The following is a 21,372-nucleotide window of genomic DNA, read 5'->3' as shown; positions in this document are numbered from 1 at the left end:
TTAATCATATTATTGGATCCCAGTGACCTAATGCTGTTTCCGTCACAGCTCCACCAAGCTCAAACAGGTAGAATTATTAGAAACGGGGGCAGACGGCGCCTTTAAGTGAAGCGAGACATTCGGATTTACAGGACAAAGTCGATTTTACACAATATTAAACGAACAACCATTCTAATGCACTTTAATAAATTCCAACACAATTTACAATCATCACACATTTAAATGAAAGTTTTTAATGATCCGTCAGTAAAAACTTTTACATCCCTCTGGGTTTTAATGCAAAACCATTTACAAGTACAGAATAAAAGCACAATGCATCAAACTATGATGCCTAAAACCAAAGAAATAAAATAAAGAGTGAAACAGCAAAGAGGAAAACATCAAGAGAAAATGTCTTTCCTTTATTAGAAAAATACTAAAACAAAAATGAACCTTGACAGCCATGGCTGGTACATCTATCAGTTTACACAGATCACTTGGCTCCAGCTGGAGGCGAGTTCCAAACAGCAGAGCTGGTGCGTTTGTTATAGCGAGGCTTGGTCTTGTAAAAGATGTCTTCTAGTCTGGGAGGTTCAACACGCCCAAAGAACGCGTCGAAGTCCGGAGGGTTAAAGTACTGCTTCATAATTATCTGCTGCAGGTTGTGACCTGGGAGGAAGAAAAGCATTTAAGAGGACAGCATGAGAAATCACACCGAGGTACGAGGCAAAGCTCGACACAGAACATTGAATCATGTTTGTCATTCATCTACGCCGGTGGTCGATGGGGCTGACCCATATGCTTAATGCGTCACTGTTGCCATGGTACCTGACATCCAAATCGGCATTTGAAACGGCGGCAGCTGGTAAAAGAGTTTATTTATAGAGACATGCTGCAAAACACCCAAAACGCACCACACTGATACTGAAAGTATTGAACCGTTTGCACCGAGGGAGCAATGAGGTTCTGCTTTATTCTTTTTGAAATGACTTAATTACTCTGATTTTCCATATTCATTTTCCCTCGTCAATATAGATCAACAAACAAAACAGAAGAAAAGCGTTGTGTACAGAGGCAGATATATTCATAGGAAATTATTTTAAAAAGATATATATAAATGAACAGTAAGTAAGAACAGCATTAATAATACAATATTAAATAAAACCAACCTTCTGCCCAGGATGGAATGGCTTTCCTCGGGGCGGACTCATCATCAGTAGAGTCGTCACTGTTCTGGTCCATCCCATAATCCTCTATGCCGGTGGTTTTGGGGGCCAACGCTCTGTTGCCGCCCTTCGGAGTGATGACGTAGGATTGTGGTGATTTCTGTGGAGGACACACTCAGGAATCATCCACTCGGGATCGATCCGATTACACTTGTGCCACGTGTCGCTTCACGTTACCTCGATCTCCACGGTCACGTTCAGGCCGGCGCCTTTGCAGACCGGAGTGCTCGGTACAGAGTGCTGCGGAGATTAGGAAGGAGAGCGTGAGAAGTATTTCTTCATATTATCGGGTCTCAGAAAGCAGGACAAGTTGGAACTTCACCAACGACGACAGTGAAGAAGGAAACAAGTTAGCGCAGTTACGACGGTGGAGAACAGCGGCAGGCTTCTTGTGTGAATCCAGCTACTCTGCTAGCAAACAACAAAGAGACACTTAAAGCTCCCAGGATGCTGAATTCTAGAGCCGCTTACCCCGATATCCACGGTCACGTTCAGGCCAGAAGCAGCCTGCAGAGCAGGGACAAAGAAACGGTCCAGTCGTAAAGCTTTGCTGGTGCAGTGCTAGTAAATAATTACAATTTAAAATGAAGTAAAAGCTAAATCTCAACTAATATTTCATATTCGGGCGAAGCTCCTCTTCCCAGGATTAACCCTCTGTGTACCTTGAGGCAGCATAATCCCAACTCTTTTCTTACCAGTTTAGCAGCTTCTCTTTCTTTGGCAGCTTCCTCTTCTGCAGCTAATCTCTGCTGCTCTTCCTAGAGGGGGGGGGCATATGAACAAACAGCCAGTCAACAGCAGATGTACAAGATATTTGACTTCATCCATTCAAATTTTACGGTATTTTCAAACTTCTCAAATAAATCCTTGTAAAGGATCTTCATGGTCAGAAACCTGAGCTAACTCGGGACGTCACAATTTTCATTTTTTAATTGTTCTAATAATCAAAGTGTTCTGAATTCATCTGGTCCCAAACTTTAATTTCTTACCAGTTTTCGTTTTTCCTCAAGTGCCTTCTTTCTCTCCTCCAGTTCTCTCCTCTCTTTCTCTCTCGCCGCTCTCTCCACCTCCCGCTGCAGAGCAAGAGCTTTTTCTTTTTCCACTCGCTCCCTGAAACGCATGAATCACATCACATCACCGCATGGAATGAATAAACCTCGCTTTGTCTTTGATCAGGTTTTAACGGAACACACTGACAAGGCTCCATGCTGACCTTGCAGCAGCAGCTAGTCGCTCTCTCTCCAGCTCTCTCTCCAGCTCTCTCTCTCTCTCCCTCTCCCTCTTCACTTCCAGCGCTCTGCGAGCCTCGGCCAGCTTCCGAGCCTGCTGTTCCTCCTCCTCTGCCTTCTTTTTGGCCAGCAACTCCTGCTGCCGCTTCTCCTCCTCCTTGAAGAGATTGATTGAATAAAAGCACAATTAGAACATTGTAAAAGCCGCAAAATAGAGCAACACATGATGGCAAAGAAAACTGACCTCTTTGAATTGGTTTATTAAACACAAATTGTAGAAAGAGGCCGGCTGTAAAGGCCGTGCTTTTGTTTGTTCTGTCTAGTTGTGATGGATTAATGGGGAAGTGTGACACAAATCATTAGAGGAGCTTACCGCTTGTTGAATCTTCTTTCTTTTAGCTTCCTCTTCCAGTTTCTTTTTCAGATCCAGCTCCTCTTGACGCTTAACGGCTGCCTTCTTCTTGGCCCTCTCCTCAGCCAGACGCTGAGCGAAGACACAATATTTATTAAAAGACAGACCACAGTGCTTCTACGCCACCTGAAACGCCTCAGTCATCCAGCATTTACTCCCCACCGCATGCCGTAAAGTAAACAATAACAGACTTTAGACTTGGAGGATCAATACGATGCTGCACCAATCAATACCACGAGAAGATCGTTTGAACACAGAACTACAAACGCCAACCAATTCTAGAAGACACCTACATTTAAAACAACACTTTTCAGTCAGAGTCAAATACGATACACACCTTGTCATTTTTTTCATCAATCTGTGCCATTTTTTGCTCCATCTTCTTTTTCTTCTCTTCCTCCCCCTTCACCTTCGCCTCAACCACTCTCCTCAGCCTCTCGTCCCTCTTCCTGTAACCAGATTTAATCAGAAAGAACTTCAGACAGAATACATTGCACGGCTTTCCAGTTTGGCTGCATTAACAGAATGAGTGCTGCATTTACCTTTTAAGTTCATCCTGTTTCTTTTTCTTGTCCTCTTCCATCTTTTTGATTCTTTCCTCCTCTTGCACCTGCTTCTTTTTAAGTGCTTCCAGCTTGTGACGCTCTTTTGTCTGGGTGAAGAGAACATAACTGTTGTATTCATGAAACGATCAGCTCACGTAAGCATATGCAACAGGCAGCATATCAGAGAAGACGGATGCAGCAGATGAAACCGGTTAGATCCGTGGTAAAACCTGGACTGGTTTCAGTCATCGGTTGTGAACTGGAAGGATTTTTACTTCCAACCAAACAGTCTCAAACACAACGGCGAGGCTATTGAGGACCCTTCCGGTGGATTGTTAGACGAAATGACGAGTGTTAGTGACACCATCTACCAATGAGCGCAGTCTGACGGCTCATTTAAACGCAGCAGCCCCCTTCACTCTCTCAATGCATTGCAAACTCGCCCAGTCACCGTCTGTCAAAGTCCATTCTTCACAGCGCTTTAATTTTTGACTGAATTATTGGAGTCTGTTGCTGCTCCTATGTTCAGAGCCCAAACAACAAATAGATGTTTAGTGATCAAACTCCCAGCAGCCGTGTTTTCAGCTCTGACACTGACAGATGTCACTTTTACACACGAATCCACTGGAAGTGAAAGGGGCCTCGGGCGGGTTGGGAATAAGGAGACCTAACCCTCATCATGCTGCACAACGTCATATTTAGACACCACCAAATGCCCACCAACAAACAATGCTTCCACATTCCACTTACCACTATACCAAGGTTCAGCTGTTGGGGGGGGGGGGAGGGGGGGACACACACCAAAAATAAGAGATTCACTTCATTTGACAGCTCAATTAAAACGTGAGACACAATACTTTCTAGAAACCGAAGCTCAATCTCAAGTCCAAGATCGTGGGCACAACTGAAATCAAGACACCTGATAATGATCGTCATGGAGATTTATTTCTAATCCACTTCAACGCCATCTATTTCGGACAGTGAGATACGTTAAGCTGATCTACATTCTGAAGACTCCCGTCAGCGCAAGTAAAGTAGATCAGAACGCAAGGACTCAAGCAGCCGTTAAACAGCCGTTCAGCTTACCTTAGAATCGATCTTCAAAGGAGTGGTGTGTTTGATGAAGGACTTGATGACACTAGAGCGGCCGAGGGTCGTAGGAGTCATCATCAGGATCTGATTCTTTTGCACAGTGTGGAGAAACGATCTCATGTGGGGTCGAATTGTCTGTGCAGTAATAAAACAAAAAGGAGTTGAGAAATTAATTTATTGTAAGTATTACATCAGACTTTCTATAACTAAACCTTGAACTGCAGGATTTTCTGCATCCAACTTACACTTTTCTTGGGTGGAGAAAGTCTTTTTGAGGGACTTTCCTCCACATAATCTGGTGCTTTTCTTTTGGTACTCTGGCGTGATCTAAACAAAGAAATAGCATTTGTTCAAAGACACAAGTTACCAAACTTATTTTCAACACCCGCTACAAGTTGAGACGTAACATGTCCGTTAAGGGTACGCAGACATTTAGACACGCTTTCAGTCCACTGGACCAAAAAGTGCAGATTAATCAGGCAGACTTTAATCTCAGCGGTTTGTTTACATTGTGAACACACTTGTTCAGCAGCACATCTTTGACAATAAACAAAAGAAGAATAGCGAAAAGAAATCATTAAATATGGAGGTATGGTAGCAAATGAGAGGAAGAGACAAAAGATATGGTCAAATGAAGAAATAAGAATTCATCGAGTTAAAAAAAAAAAAAACGTTGAAACTTTGTTTGACTAACTGGCTCAAATGTACACAATGTCACAAAGACGTGCACGTTGGCTCAATCTTTCAGCTGAGAAAGCCTCCTATAACTGCAGCAAACGCACATATAACACACATATAACGCACAAACACACACAACTCACTTCCGACCAAGCTGGGAGCTCTTCCGCTTTGTGTCGACAACTGAAACACAGAAAAAAACATTTATCTGTCAAAATTTGGTACAAAACTATTCACAGTCTACAAAAACTAAGAACTATTCCAGAGCATCATTTATAACACGTTCCCATACCCGTCGCCTTGTTGGGGGTGACATACAGTGAGGGGGGTGCCAGTTTGGGGGAGTGTGCCGCCACAGATCGGGTGATGCGTGCAACAGATGGATTTTCCTTCTGAACCTGGGTTCATGTTTAGTAGATGTAGAAAGTGAATACAAATATCAATAACCAAAGAATCCATTACTTTGCAAATCGACTCTTTATCGATATATCTGTACCTCGGAAGTTTCTTTCAGTTTCTCCACTGCAGCATTCCCAGCTTCCAACACACTACGTCAAAGAAAGATCAATGCAGACACTTAAAAACATATATGGTACCCAAAGTCAATAACGAACGATGGATTAATGTCACACGAGGCAAAGGTAAGATTTTGTAGACAAATGCTCACAACTATGAGTGTTAGTATCTAGCGAGTTGCGCTTCATTACACTTTTGATGTTTTCTTCCTTTGAAAAACGTATTTTTGTAAACTAATTACAGTCTTGACTGGGAGCCCTCTCCATTCAAGTGTCAAACCCACTGTAAAATGTTCCCGATTAATCCTCATTACTTACGGCTCCTCTTCCTCTTCCGACTCCCGGCAAGAGTCCTCTACAAACGGAAAGAAACAAAACAAATAGAATCAGAAGTCAAAGAGTGAGAGGATTTGCCACAAACACACCAAACATGGCTAATCTCTCACCGTCTCTGTTGCTGCTACATGGAGAGTCGGTCTTGTGCGCCATCTTCCTCTTCAGCGTAGAGCGGCGTGAGGCGCGCCGAACAGATTCCTGAGTCATGCTGTGCCTCAGACGCAGCTTGAGGGAGCGCCGTACCGAGCTGCGCCGTGATCTCTGAACTGCATCGGCTATTTCGATCTTATTAGCTGCGCGACCATCAGAGCACTCGATGCTTTCAGCAGACAAGCGGTCTGCAGAAGAGATGGCAACAACGGCCTCGGGCAAGGGCATCTCGGCTGCAGGAGACACGCAGATAACCTTTGGTGGAGACTGTGAAGTAGATACGGGCTCCGGATTGATTCCTGCTTCGGCCGAAAGGTTGAGTTTATCAAGCTCTCTCTCCTCTACCAAGTCTGGCTTCTCTACTTCCTGCGATTCAGAGCTGCCAAGAGGCGACTGGGTCGCATCCTGGGTCGCGTCCTCTGCCACGTCAGGCTTCGTCTGCTTGTTCTTGCGAGTATTGCGTTTGGGCCTCGTGGTCGTGTTGACTTCAGCGGTAGAGGTCTCTGGAATATCCTCTTCAGCAATGAAATTCAATGATTTGATGGAGCCACGGAGGTTGCTACGTTTTCCCTTGGAAAATCTAGACGGCAAATAAATTGTATTTGGAGTTAGAAACGGCCTTGATTGTTTATCAATGCTCAGATTTGAAAACAATCCCCTTCTAAAGTGGCGATAAAAGCAACAGACCTTCGCTTGGCTTGATTTTCAGCCTGACGACCCAATGACACACGTTTCCTGCGACTATTCTTCTGCGATGGCGTTTTTGGCATCAATTCTGGCTCTGCGATAAAATCACTAACAAAAAAAAGGCCGCTTCATTAGTAAAGCAGTCAGACTCGATAATATATAAATTTGGGTGAAGATTAAGAGACCTAAAACTAACATTTGCCCATTTACTTAAAACGTACTTGGAGAACATGCGCTTGGCTTCTTGCTGGATTTCATCAAGCCAAACCATGTGCACATCGTCGATTTCATCCACGAATTCTTGTGTTTTACCAACAAACAACTCCATGAGGGACGACACAGACGACAGAACCGACGCCATGTTGACAGCCTGAAGGAGACAACACATTGTTAATGAAGGAACTAAAGGACATTATGGCCTGGCAGTTTCTATTTTAAAGCAAGACATGGAAATCACACTGGAAAAATAAAGTTAAATAGATTGCAAAGGATAGCGCTAGCGTCAAGTCGGGTGTTTGCTTATTATTGTTTCTTGGGGTGGTGGTCTGCCATTGCCAGATTTTGCACGAGCAAATCGGTACCTGCTAGCTGCAGCCGCACAATAACTTTAACTATTCCTAAACAAACAATGTAGTCGACGAGATTAGTTATTTCTCTTTTTCCACTACTAAGCCAAGTAATATGAGTAATACTCCACGATAAACCCAAATGCTTCGTTGTGTTCCAACAGATTAAGCTAACGTCCTTCAAGAAACACGTTAGCTTTACTCAAATGCTACAAAAACGAAATAACCATTAAATGGTTAAAATATTAAATGTTCAGTTCAGCTGCAGAGAAACATTAAGCGTGAAGTTACGCGATGAGTTGAGCTTATTGTTATCAATAAGTGTTCTTATTTAAAATCTGCTAAGCTAGGTGGCTAACGTCAAATTAGCTAACATCGCCTGTGACATTAAAATAACTAGCATTACCTTTTCTCTCCGTGTTTCAGAACAGGAAATGGCTTATTGGTTGCTCTGTAAATGTATATAAAACCGACTCAATCGCCCAGTCGCGTTAAAAGGAGGAGAAATCCTAACGTACTCCCGCAACCATCGAGTCTACTATATGCGAATCGATCCGAATAACCCGGGACTGCTAATCCTCCAACCTGACACGGTTCAACTTGATTCAAAACGTCAGCAGCCAATCCCGTCACGGCGCACAGTGACGACATTGTAATATGTTTCTTTTTCACATTGGGACTCGCCACAAGGGTGGCGCTCACACTTGGTAGCATTATGTAAAAGGTGGTGATACGTTGACCACGTAGCAAATCGAGCGCACCCTACCGAAATACAAGGCGGAGTTCCGGTGCAACTCGGTTTTAAATCAACCAATTGATAACATTATCAACCAATAAGATGAACATCATCTAACAGTATTAATCATTAACATCACAAAACACAAAGCACTGTATGTAAGAGGGTTTATTGAACATTTTACATACAGTAGAATTTGATCATAATTCCATTACACAAACAACTTAACAATGCAGCGTAACATAATGTGAGCAAATACATGCATCATACTGTTGGAGGCCACTGAATTATAAAATACAATTTTCTCCAATTGAACTGGGTGCCTTTATGTGAGGATCTTAGGATAAGAGCAAACGTGTACACACTTTTTTTTAATAACATTCAAAAAAATAATCAACTTACATTTTCTAATTCCTCTTATTATTATTAGTAATTCCTGTACTGTACATACTGTACTGTAATTGAGACATCCAGGTGAAATAGGATGCTCTCCCCATACAGGATAATCAATTCTGGGAATATTGAATAATGAGGAAGGTCATGGTTGCTGCTTCAGAAAGGCCAACAGGAAGGCATTGGAGACATTTTACAAACGTACCCAGGCTCTCGAGGAAACGTCACAGGCTGTCCTGAAAAAATAGGCGTGTACAATTAAATTCATGACTTGATATTGCATCAATTTCATCAAAGAAACATGAGATATGGACTGTAGGACCAAAGTAAGAATTATATTACATTTCCTTTGGCTTAATTTTGATACAAATCTTTCTTCAATAATAATTTATTTATGTGATAAGCTGTTTTTTTTTTTTTAACAAAAGAAATGGCCCACTATAATACCATGTTTTTGCTTGTGTTACCTGGTGTCAGGGGGATTTTAGTTCCTGATGCCTTCAGGATAATCTGTAAATCATAGGATTTAGCATTGCCAGCACTGTGAACTTGTTTCCTCAGTGTGACACAGATGTCTTCTCTCCTCAGAAGCCAGTCCATCTGGCAGCCGAGGTAACTCACTCCAAGAATGCAAAGCTCAGAAATGTGATTGGGAAGAAGTGGGGAAAAGGCCAGATGTTCTTTTTGAGCTCTGCAAAAACAAAAAACAAAAACACACACACCGGATGTCGGTATTTGCGATGCGACCTGGGTTCTGTGATTCTAGTTCACTGTGCATGGTGGGAGGTTTAATAACTGACCTGAAGCCAGTATAACCAAACAACACGGCTTGAAGGAATCCCCCCATACCCGTGAGAAAGTTGACTGCACCGGAGCCATCTGATGATTCAGTCCATACCTGTGAGGAGAGACGAGCGCGTGTTCACAGCGTTCCTTCACCAGCCACGCATTCGCACGAAGCAGGTGCGTGAACCTCGGATACCTGGAACGGTCCCTGGATGTTCTCGAAGCACTTCTCAATTAAACGGTGAGCTCTCTCAGCCTCCCCAAGCTCCAGCCAGCCGATAGCAAACATGCCCTTACAAAATAAAAGCATTACGACGAAAGAAGACAAGTGATCACATAAAAAGAGTGACAGACTTTTACATTCAACTCAAGTAGACATCAAAACATGATGCCCGTGTGCCACAAGTAACTAATTACTATCTAATTATATTAATCTTTACTTTGCGGTAAATTGATTTTTGCCCACACAGGGGCAGCGATTGTTAGGAAACAGTTTGTTTACACATCTAGGGACAAACATCCAATATTCAATCTCTTATATCGGCTGCAAAATCCTGAGGGAAATATCTGACTCTGTTTGCTATCTTTGCATTATCTATTCCCTTTCGGTGCTGAGGAGGCAGCAGCTTTTTGGACCACTTTAGTGGAAATCAGCCACTTGCTGCAGAACGATGTTCATGATAGACCCGCCAGGAGTCCAAAACAAGAACATTTCATGTGTGCATTACATTTGATCCATTAATACAGTCACGTTAAGGAGTTTAAGCAGACTTTTAACCGTGTCTCCCATGCTGCTACTTTTATTTAAAACAATCTAAAATCATAACAATGTAATTAAAAAAAAAGTCTACTACTGCCAATCCGAGTTCTCATCAGTCCTCCAGACCACGCACACAGCAGGATGTCTCATACCCACGTCATTGCTGGCCCGTGAGGGTCTGTTACTGGCTCATAGAGTTCCAGGTCATTTCTCCTGACCTCCGGGGGCATCAGGAGTCCCAGAGGATAGGCCAGCATCACTGCATCCGCCTGCTTCACTGGATGACCTGTGGGAGGACCAAAAACACACTCTGCTGTATGCAACATGTTACATCTCAGCAGAGCCAGTTCTCGCATGCCAGAAAGGCTTGAGAGGAACCTTTGATGTAGTCATCATACTCAGGATGGTACTGGGCTTCCGGGTCAAATGGTATTTTGAGGTGTTCGGCCACTTCGCTCCATTCGTTCGGTGCAGGATGTTGGAGCACGGTGGCCAATTCTACAGCAAACTGGAGACTGATCAAAAAAAAGGTTTTGCATTATTTTCATTGACGATATGCACTGGTAGAAAATATTCTTCATATACAATCTGTACAATATGATTGCATAGTATTTATTCTACAATGTTATTTAGCATATTTAACAATAGTACCTGTGTTTGGCCACCGTATTTGTGTACACAGAGTTGTTGACATTGCAGTGATACTCATCAGGTGGCATGACACCTAAATGGTGCAAAAGCAAAATGCCACATGAAAAAACCATTCATGCAAATATACAACAATGAATACATGTATATAATAAAATATCAAAGTGGGCTTCCGAGCTTCGGTAACACGGTGCCTTTTGTATTTCGTTAGAGAAATCATTTTGGGAGACGAGCATCCGCTGAAAAGAACACGATGGATCCGTTTACCTGAGAGATGGTACTGCTGTTCATCGGGCATCCATGTTACTCTGGAAACCCAGTAATCAGCCACGCCGTACACGACCTCCCTGCCCCGGCCCGCCGTGAACATGGACAGATCCTGCAGCAAAGAGCTCCGTTAGCATCGTCACACCGGGCAGCACAGTGCGAGGACCATGACAGAATACCTCAGTGAGGTAGAGGTAGAGTCGGAAGGCCAGGCTGATGTCTCCATTTATGTGAATCTCTCGCTGTCCATAAATGGGCTCTGGACACACCTCCCTCCCGGACACAGCGCTCTCCCACGGGAACTTCAGTCCCTGGAAAGACAGGGACATTCTGATTGTATTTACATTTCACACCTCAGCCTAAGTTGGGTTATATGTGTGTCATATGTAAAATGTGTAACGTGGGGTTGTATGAGTGAAAGAGTTGTGCGTCCTCATACCTTGTAGCCCTGCGTTTGGGCGTTGTATTTCGCCCCGTCCATCGTCCTCACCCTGTACTCCAGCGCAGCCCGGGCTAGCCTGGGATAAAACAGGGCTATACCAGGATACATCCAAGTCTCCTATCACAGGAAGGTTGAGTCATGTGACGAACATACAATCCGCTTACAAGCAGCACACATGTAGGTAGCCATACCTGGTCCCAGAAAACATGGCCCCAGTAGTCCTGACCATCTCCACCATTGGACAGCCCACCTGGACTGAGTCCTCCAAAAAGGCTTGAGGTATCATGAATAGAGGGAAACGCGCTGAGGAGGTAGAATATGCAGCCAATCAGGGCCTTGGTCAGGGTCTCCGACCCTGACGCCTCCACCTTGCTCTGCAGCCACAGTTCTCTCCAGGCCTCCTCGTGAGACGAGCGCAGGTTACCAGTCGCCATCAGATTCAGACCCTCATCGAAACTCGTCTCCCCAGCATGCAAACTGGTTGCAGCAACCAGGATGAAGGTCCAAAGGCTCTGGCTCTGTTCTGGAAGCAGCGTCACGGTGGTGGGTATGGCGCTCCAGATGAGATGCACCTCTGGACAAGACATTCCTGGGAACTCAGCAGTGTTTGTCTTTCCCTGGATGTGCCTGGGATAGAGGAAAAAGACATCGCACGTGTGCTACAAAGCTAAAAATGTGCTCCTGTTAACCTCACCTTCCTCCCCTGTAATCAGGAGCCGGCTCGAAACCGATGTCTCTGCTCCGAGGCGTGAACGAACTGACCAGCTTAATGGTGATCGGCTCCTTTGATGTCGCCTGACGGACCAGCAGCACCTCCATCACCATCATGTTGGAGTAGCATCGGTGTGAATACCAACACTGTGAGATGGTCACACTGGCTGAGCTCCGGGTGTGTGTGAAAATGCCTGGATGAAAACAACGAGACGGAGATAATTGTTCTTCATCATCATCATCATCTTCATCATCACACGCATGAGATCCACGGCAGATGTTACCTGTGTGCGTGTTAAGGCTGTGCAAGTGCTGGGCTGGTTCGTCCAACTCCACCTCCACAGCTAGAGGACAGGGGACGTCCGCTCGGTGACACTGTCCAGCCTGCCCGTTATACACACCACACATGTGCATGACGCTGTCGTACACCCTCCATCCCAGAAGCCCATTGGCCAGTGGGGGGAGCAAGCGGGGGTCAGTGGGTAGCGTATCGGTGGAGAAGATGTAAAGGTCGGATTCACAGGACATGGCAACAAGATGTCTTGACTCTGGAATAAAGGAAATGTCGTTTCCTCAAATGCAGTCTGGAAAAAGTAAAGTTCAATGAACTTTAGTTTGAAAACATCTGTACTACAACTGAACAAAATAAAACATTGCATTCACAAGAGGAAATCTTTCATGTAGAACATGCACCAAGTTCACCGGGTTACTGAGAACCTTTATAGCAGGGGTCCCAAAACCTTTTTCTGCAGGCCGTAGTTTGGGGACCCCTGCTTTATAGATTATAGATAATATAGAAAAAACACAATACTGTATAGCAAGGATTTTAATATTTTGATCCTTGACAACATCCCGGGGGGGGGGGGGGGGGGGGTACACACATCCTTCTCAACGTATTAATTACTCTGAAAGTTTTTATTGGCTGATAAATAATAAATAAACATATGATCTTCTTACCTGGAGATGCACCAAAAACCGGAGGCCCGGAGGAAGTCTTTCTGTGGGGCGGGAGAAGAAGCAAACTAAAGGAAAGTTCCCAGTTAAGCAGCACCGAAAGCAGACTGGTCCCAGTCTGATTCACGTCAGAGTTCACGTCTGGTGATAATAAAGAGCTCCAGTGTAAATGCGTTAAAGTGAACTCACGGTAGACGCGTAAAACTGCTGGGTGGGTGAAGCAGAGACGCCTGCTGCACGGAAAACACGCGTATGGATCACTGTGCGCTGGAAAACATGGAATGGATTTCACGTGGAACTCTGCAATGCGCCGCTGTGTCTGCAACCAGACAGGGAAAGAAGTGACACCGTTTAGCCTCGTCTGTTTAAACCAGAGACATCCTGTTCGGTAACGTTTCTTTGTCTTCCATTCCTTATCTAAGAATTTAAAGTGGTTTGACGCAACGTTCCCTCTCAGGTGCGCTCGTGCGTAATTACGCACAGCTGATACGGTCTTCGAGCGGCGAAAATCTACGTTGCGCACAAAAAAGAAAATCCAACCTAAATTGAAAATAAGCATAAACACGTCACCATTCATCCTATGCTATTTTCCATTGTAATCGGAGTTCCAGGACTCTCTCGGGACCACAGTACACACATCCTTTGCTTGTTGATTTTATCTGTTTTATTTGTTGATTTTTATCGCTTGTTTTTATTTTATTTATTTTTATACTATTGTGCACTTTGAGATTTGCTTTCAAATGTAAAGTGCGTTTAAAATAAAATGTATTATTATGATGTTGCTCAAAGTTGTCCAAGGGACTGCTTGGGGAGTTTGTGTGTTTGCTCAGACGCATGAACAATTAGAGGGAACATATTGTTTCACCTATCCTCCGAACGTTGGATGCACTAAAACAAATGTCGAGGCCCATTTTGGGCCTTTCTTGTGGACCCTAGAAATGTCCTTTATCCCCTGGGTCGTCCTGGTCAGAGGAATATTTTCATAAGGAACATCATGTATTATAATTTATTTATCCTTTCATGAATTTCACCACTTGGTGGCGCTGAGAAGCTGCTTGAGTAGTATCTGGCATCATGCCGGGGGTCAGAGCCACAAACCCTGGGAAAAGCTGTGCTTTGTCCATAAAAGGCTGCAACCCATCCGCTTCCCTCTCCCTCCCCGGCTCCCTTCCTCTGCGTTTCTCAGACCGGAGGGATATTTACAGAGCGAGCGCCTCGGCCAGCCTGCCCTGCCTTATTAGGAACTCGGCTTGCTGTCAGAACTTATACCCTGTAGGACAGTGGCTCGTCTCTTCGCATGCCAGAGGAGACAAATGGATGAGCTGCACTTTAATGCAAACTGACAAGTGTCAAAAAGACAAAAGGGACACTTCCAGTGATTAGCCAGACGTCTGCTCCTCCTCCACGGCATATGGAACGACGCTCGAGTTCCATCATATCACTCAAGAGAGAAGATGAGTACATCCTTTAGTCAAAAAAGATTTACGACTTTGACCTTTGACCTAATATTTGACCTTTGACCCAATATTTGACCTTTGACCCAATATGAAAATTAATAATTAATAAAACATTTTATATAAAAAAATTAATAAATTAATGATGACCTTTGGCCTCGTATAAAATATTAATAAAATATTAATTAATAAATAATAATTAATTAACATCGTATAAAATAATAGTACTATAAAAAAAATAAAGGTAACTTTTTTTGGTCAGTAAGGAGGGTAGGGTGCAACCCCCCTTCCCTTCCCCCTGACACTCCACTCCTCCTCCTCCTCCGGATTGTTCCTTTATGAAGCAGAGTAGAGAAAAGTAGAACAGTACATTATTTTATTAACATAATAGTAACCCGGGAGCAGCATATTCCTCTCAGATCGTCCTTGCACTGAGTTAGAGAGAGCGAGAGCAAGCCGTTATAGTATCTTTCCACGCCTCCTCCACGCCCCTTCTCCTCTGGGGTCCTTCCTGAGCTACGCAGCTGCGGATGGGGGAGATGAGACAAAAAAACAAAAAACAAAAAAACAGACCTACCCTTCCGTTGACACAGATGTGTATTAGCGGCAGTAAAAAAAACAAACAAGCCCAATATAACCATAAAGAGATTATAGCAGTTGTAAAAAAAACAATCAGCATATGGCATGTGAATTGGGAGAATTTCTCTGGCCATGTCTGGAGCTCTCTCTCGCGAACTCTTGTGACCACAGAGTTGTAAATTCTGGATTTGGGTAAATATAACAAACACTTAGATCGTGCTTTTTGCGACATGTCATAAAACACCTTTCTTTTATAACCGAGCGTAACTAATCCAAAAAAACATGGTGGGTTTGTTTTAGTATGCGGGGGTTGTTTATAGTTGTGGTGGGAGATGTCTTAGCTGTGGTGTGGTTCAATGTCTCTCATGACCTGCGACCATGGAGTTAGGTAAACATCTGGAACTAATTGATCAATAGTCATAAAGCACATTCTAACCGGTAAGTGATGCGCCAAGTTCCTTTTATAAACAAACAAAAACCGTAACCCCAGATTCAACTCGTTAGACGGTCGTAATACAATGCGCCTAATGAAGGGGCGGGAAACTACTTTTAAATGAACCCGCTGCAGGAGAAATCTGAGTGTCACAATCTTGCAGCCTTGACCAGAGATGCCTCGCATACACCAAGCAACAATGATGGACGGTAATTAGGAATTGTTAAATATATTCTAAAAAAAAAGTGTAACTTGTTTTTTAAAAACAATATCTTTTATTAGTGCCTTCTCCCATCTCAATTGATTCGGATTCCTCCGGTGAGTTCTACCATATCTGAATATAATCTAATTCAAAGTATTATACGTTTAAAAGAAATCTAAAGTCATGTATTTTTTCCTGAAAAAAATCAACAGACGATGAAAGGATAATCGGAAACACGCTGAGTAAGTAAAATGTTATTTTTTCTACCTCGCTGTAAGAAATTAGGAATAATAGAATGTTGAATGTTGAATGTTAATTTTTTCGTTTTATAGTTGATCTAAAAAACGAGTTTGAAATAATAAACTTCACCCAAAGCGACTTTGGTACGTATTAAGTATTACATCTTGCATTGCACACTATATATATATAGATATATATATATATATATATATATATATTTCTGTTTGAATTCGTATGTGGAAAAAAATCAGATTTAGGCGATCCTAGTCTTGTTCCAACGGACACGAACCGATCTGGTCAGACGTTCGGCTGGCCTCTACTTGAGTTTGAAGATTTGTCATCGAGTTTGGATGACACCGAAGATGAAGGTAAATATGTGATTGTATGGCATTATATACTGCAGAGCATCATAAATGAATTGCTTTTTTTTTACTAAATCATCGCGTCTTTTTTTCCTCACACAGATCTCCTGCCTAAGAATGTGCAACAGGAAACGGCTGTTTCAGATACGCCGACAGCCACAGATGAAACCCCTGCCAACGCTGGTAAAAAAAAAAAAAAAAACAAATCACACACGCACGTTACGAAGCAGTAGAAACGGCTAAAGCGTTGTTGTTTTTCCCCCTCTCCTTACATTCCAGTATCGGCGTTCGAGGACATAGAGGCTGAAGATTTACATCCGCAGGAAGAACGAGCATCGTCGCCAGAAATCATCGCCATTTCCGGATCACAGTCATCAGAAACGGACGTCGACCCGAATGACGTTGGCAACGTTGCCACCGCACCCCCGCCCGCAGGAGAACTACAGCCAGCAAGCCCCCCGGCAGGAGAACTGCAGCCTCCAACCCCCCCGGCAGAAGAACTACAAGACCCAAGAATCCCTCCGCTGCGTCTCAGGATTCCGCGTCGCAGAATTCCGCGTCAGAGAAGAGATAGACAAGCCGTCTATGGGAGATACCGACGCGAGCTGACGATTCTTCACGACTCAGCCTTTATGATTCTCGGAGCTCTGTACCGCATGCTTCTGAAGGATTGATGAGTGAGTTTTTAATTTCTTTTATTTTCTTTCTAAAACAAATGTGTGTGTGTGTGTGTGTGTAAAACAAAATGAACCCCAATGCAGATATTCTCAGATCACAGCTACTTGCTATTCTATATTTTCGTGAATTGGATAATGCCATCCGGTTATATGATAATTTAAACCAGAATTATGTCTGCTGTTTGAGCGGGTTAGAAGAAGCCTTGCGTCATCTTAATGAAACTATGGAACCCGAGTCTAATAGTGCCTCAGACGAGGATGAAGACCGAAACGCTGCAAACTCTGTCGCACAGTTTGAATCACCTGCACCCGACAGTCATCCATCAAAAGCAGGCTCATCAGCTGATGGGCCTGGGGAATCAGCTGATTCCCCAGGCCCATCAGCTGATTTGCGTGTGTTAGAATCACCTGTTGCGGGTCCATCCGGTTTTCACCCAGTCTCATCAGCTGATTCCCCAGGCCCATCAACTGATTTGCGTGTGTTAGAATCACCTGTTGCGGGTCCATCCGGTTTTCACCCAGGCTCATCAGCTGATTCCCCAGGCCCATCAACTGATTTGCGTGTGTTAGAATCACCTGTTGCGGGTCCATCCGGTTTTCAGCGCGGAGGGGGCACCGCTGTATCGAGCGATGGACCAACTGTAATTTCACATCCTCGATTTAACCATAAAGAAATCCGTCATATTCTGAGTCTGCCGCCGCCTTCAAACGCTCCAGATTTTGGAAGTTATTATTCGGAAGTCATCGGCGGTATAGCCTCGCACGTGGAAAACGCTCTCTCGGAGGCTCGGTGCGACGATCTCATTCAACTGGAATTAATGGGTCGCGAGATTCGTACGCATATAACAGGCACGGTTCGCAGCGATGAATCTGTCCAGGAGACATTTCGGGATCTGCTGGAACGGATTGTTCAATCCAATCAAAATGCGTTGTGTGATGAGCTCTTGGAATTAAGCGTTCAAATTGTGCGTAATCCACGAGGGGGCGGAAAAAGAAAGGCGGACAAATGCTTAGAGGTCGAGTTGATACGCAAGAAGAGCAGGCATCTCTTTGTATCGCATAATTGTGATAATCAGCTGTGTTTTGCCACCAGTTTAGCACATGTGATGTTCCCAGAGTTAGATTCTGACCAGATCGGCATCCTAGCCAAAACGTACCAGCGTCTCGCTGGTTTAACCGATCAGACCCCCGTCTCTTTCAGCGACGTTGCTAAATTTGAAAAGATTCTGAACCGCAAAGTTTTTGTGCTGTTTAAAGAATCATCCGATTCAGCGTTTTCCTACTTTGAGACAGAGTTCCCTGTTGGGAGTAATGCAGTCGCTCTGTTATTACATAACGACCATTATCACGGAATCAAAAACCTCCGGGGTTTTTTAGGCGTCAGATTCGTGTGCGTACATTGCTTTCGCGGTTATGAAAAACCACATCTGCATAACTGTCTGGGGTATTGCAACATCTGCTGTGACCCTTGCTGCAAACAGGAAAAGGGGACGAGCGTCCTATGTCGAGACTGCGGTCGCATTTGCAGATCCGTCTCTTGTATGCAGAGACATAAAGAACCAAAGCCGGGCCCCCAAACCAGTCTGATGCTTAGTCGATGTCAAAAAGTTAAACTTTGTTCAAAATGCTGCAGACTGTATGAGAATACAGTATCGGGGGAAGACAGACACAAATGTCAAACCCTCAAATGCAATATTTGTTTTGAAAAAGTACTAGAAACCGGCGAACCACATCTTTGTTACATTCGTCCTCTGCCCCCCGCAGAGAATAATGTAGAAAAAATAATCTTTTATGATTTCGAGACGTTTGTCGACCCCGAAAAAAAAAATCACCGGCCATACCTAGTTTGCACAAAATCGCTACAAGGAAAAATCTGGGCCTCCTACGGTTTGGAATGCGTCAGGGATTTCGTTCTCAAATTTCGCAGACCTATGCATAAAAACACCGTCTTTATAGCTCACAACGCCCGCGGCTTTGACAGCTATATAATTCTTCAAACCCTGATCGAACTCGGTATTAAAACAACGCCGGTCATGCAGGGAAGCAAATTATTGTTTTTCAACGATCCGGAATTTGGGCACAAATACATCGATTCTCTGTCCTTTCTGACTATGAAATTAAGTTCTATGCCGGAAGCTTTGGGGTTTGTTAACATGTGTAAAGGTTATTTTCCACACAGATTCAGCTCTCAGGCAAATCTTAACTACGTAGGACCCTTTCCCCCGGCCTCGGATTACGGCGTTGAACGCATGACGGCTTCTGAGCGGGGTGAGTTTGACAAATGGTACGCCGAAGCGTCTCGACTCACTTTTGATTTTGCTCGTGAGGCGCTGCGTTACTGTAAAAACGATGTTGATATCTTGGCAGAGGGATGTAATTTATTCCGTGCTCAATTTATCAAAGACACTAACGTCGATCCTCTTCTTTCCGTCACCATAGCGTCGGCGTGTGTAAGAGTATTTCGGACAAATTTCCTTTCAGAGAAGATGCTGGCGATCCCCTCTCCGCTAAACTATCGCGAGCGATACAAAAACTACTCTGATGCCTCTATCCAGTGGTTGGAGTGGGAAGCGCAAAAACGAGGCAATTATATCCAACACGCCGCAAATCAAGGTGAAAAAACTATTTCCGCCCTCAAAATACAAGTTGATGGATATTCAGAGCGTGACGGTGTTGCTACTGTATGGGAATTTATGGGATGTTTTTATCACGGATGCAGCGACTGTTTTCACCCCAAAACCGTCTGTCCTCTGAGAGGTGTGACGTTTGCAGAACTGAGATCCAAAACCGAACAGAGGCTGGAGCGGCTGAGGCACGTCTGCGGTTTGAACGTGGTTGTAATGTGGGAGCATGAGTGGAAGGAGATGAAATTATCTCATCCTGGGCTGAGCGTGTTTTTAAAATCCTTTAACCCGCCCTCCCCTCTGCTTCCCCGCGACGCTCTCTTTGGAGGCAGAACATCTGCGTTTTCTCTGCGTTACACCAGCGGACCCGGGGAGACCATCCATTACGCCGACGTCACGTCGCTCTACCCGTACGTCAACTGTGCATTTGCATACCCGCTAGGTCACCCCAAACTGATTCACAAAGATTTTGAGGAGCCCCAAAACTATTTTGGCTTGATCAGAGCAACCGTAAATCCACCGCGGGGTCTGTATTTTCCGGTCCTACCGTCCAAAACGTCTCGAGGTAAATTAGTCTTCACTCTCTGCCGCACCTGCGCCGAGATGAATAATCAGGATGACGCATGCGTGCACGACGACGGAGCCAGAGCTCTGACGGGTGTTTGGGTGACGGTAGAATTCAACAAAGCTCTGCAGATGGGGTACAAACTAGCTAAAATCATAGAAGTCTGGCATTTTGAACAAAGTAGCAGTAGCATATTTGTCGGTTACATGCATACTTTTCTGAAAGGCAAACAGGAGGCTTCGGGATATCCTGCCGACGTCGTCGATGAGGAGAGCCGACGAAAATACATCTCGGACTATCATCAAAATCAGGGGATTTTGTTAGACGCAGCCAACATCAAACCGAACCCGGCCAAGCGACAGGTGGCCAAACTGTGTCTCAACAGCTTCTGGGGTAAATTTGCCCAAAAAAGTAATTTGCGTCAGACAGTGTTCATTTCAGAGCCGGGGGAGTTTTTTAAATATCTCTTTTCAGGGACGTACGAAATTCACTACTTTCGAATACTCACTGAAAAAATCGCTCTGATTCAATGGACTTACAGCAAAAGAAAGTGTGTGGCTCCGCCAAACAAAACCGATAATGTATTCATCGCCGCTTTTACGACCGCCTACGCGCGTCTAAAACTCTACGGTTACATGGAAGAATTGCAAGACAGAGTTTTGTACGTGGATACAGACAGCGTCATTTACGTAGTGCGCGAGGGACAGGTGCCTTTAAAATACGGTAATTACCTGGGTGATTTGACGGACGAATTGGGGGGCGACACCATTCAAGAATTTGTTTCTGCCGGACCAAAATGTTACGGATATCAGACAAAAGAAAAACTCAAAGTGGTCTTGCGCGCAAAAGGAATCACGCAGACGCAGGATGCATGCCGGACCGTTAATTTCGACAGTTTGAAACTTCTTGTAAACGAGTATTTGAGAGGATCGGTTTGTTCTGTCATAGAAACGCCTCAAACCGGTATAAAACGCGATAAAGGGGGATTTTTTTTGAGAGACTCTGCATTTGTGAAAAGATTTCGTGTCGTGTATGACAAAAGACGATTGTTGCCGGACGGCAAGACTTTACCTTTCGGATATTAACCATGTCACAATTCCCCGAAGGCGAACAGGTGGATTTCG

At 44.2% G+C, this 21,372-nt stretch overlaps 2 protein-coding genes across 2 annotated transcripts; both read right to left on the bottom strand.

Moving 5' to 3' along the window:
- Positions 1-267: 267 nt before the first annotated feature.
- incenp (inner centromere protein) lies at positions 268-7,210 on the bottom strand. Its single transcript, XM_068739619.1, has 20 exons — positions 7,071-7,210; positions 6,850-6,957; positions 6,123-6,742; positions 5,995-6,031; positions 5,658-5,709; positions 5,454-5,559; positions 5,305-5,344; positions 4,729-4,810; positions 4,478-4,618; positions 4,142-4,159; positions 3,389-3,498; positions 3,184-3,295; positions 2,808-2,918; positions 2,419-2,591; positions 2,195-2,315; positions 1,901-1,963; positions 1,677-1,712; positions 1,383-1,445; positions 1,149-1,305; positions 268-648 (listed from the first exon to the last, which is right to left on the bottom strand). Exons 1-20 carry the CDS (start codon positions 7,208-7,210, stop codon positions 473-475), a joined length of 2,466 nt encoding a protein of 821 aa, XP_068595720.1. The 3' UTR covers positions 268-472.
- A 1,109-nt stretch (positions 7,211-8,319) lies between these two features.
- pgghg (protein-glucosylgalactosylhydroxylysine glucosidase) lies at positions 8,320-12,686 on the bottom strand. Its single transcript, XM_068739661.1, has 13 exons — positions 12,443-12,686; positions 12,142-12,352; positions 11,639-12,074; positions 11,445-11,564; positions 11,185-11,316; positions 11,006-11,117; positions 10,742-10,814; positions 10,469-10,605; positions 10,243-10,376; positions 9,527-9,622; positions 9,345-9,442; positions 9,012-9,235; positions 8,320-8,780 (listed from the first exon to the last, which is right to left on the bottom strand). The coding sequence occupies exons 1-13, from the start codon at positions 12,684-12,686 to the stop codon at positions 8,704-8,706; spliced, it is 2,094 nt and encodes a 697-aa protein (XP_068595762.1). The 3' UTR covers positions 8,320-8,703.
- Positions 12,687-21,372: the final 8,686 nt, after the last annotated feature.

The sequence above is a fragment of the Brachionichthys hirsutus genome, chromosome 5 (genome assembly GCF_040956055.1).
Source record: "Brachionichthys hirsutus isolate HB-005 chromosome 5, CSIRO-AGI_Bhir_v1, whole genome shotgun sequence".
Taxonomy (NCBI): domain Eukaryota; kingdom Metazoa; phylum Chordata; class Actinopteri; order Lophiiformes; family Brachionichthyidae; genus Brachionichthys; species Brachionichthys hirsutus.
The sequence above is the reverse complement of the archived record's forward strand: the minus strand, read 5'-3'. Positions and strand labels throughout refer to the sequence as shown.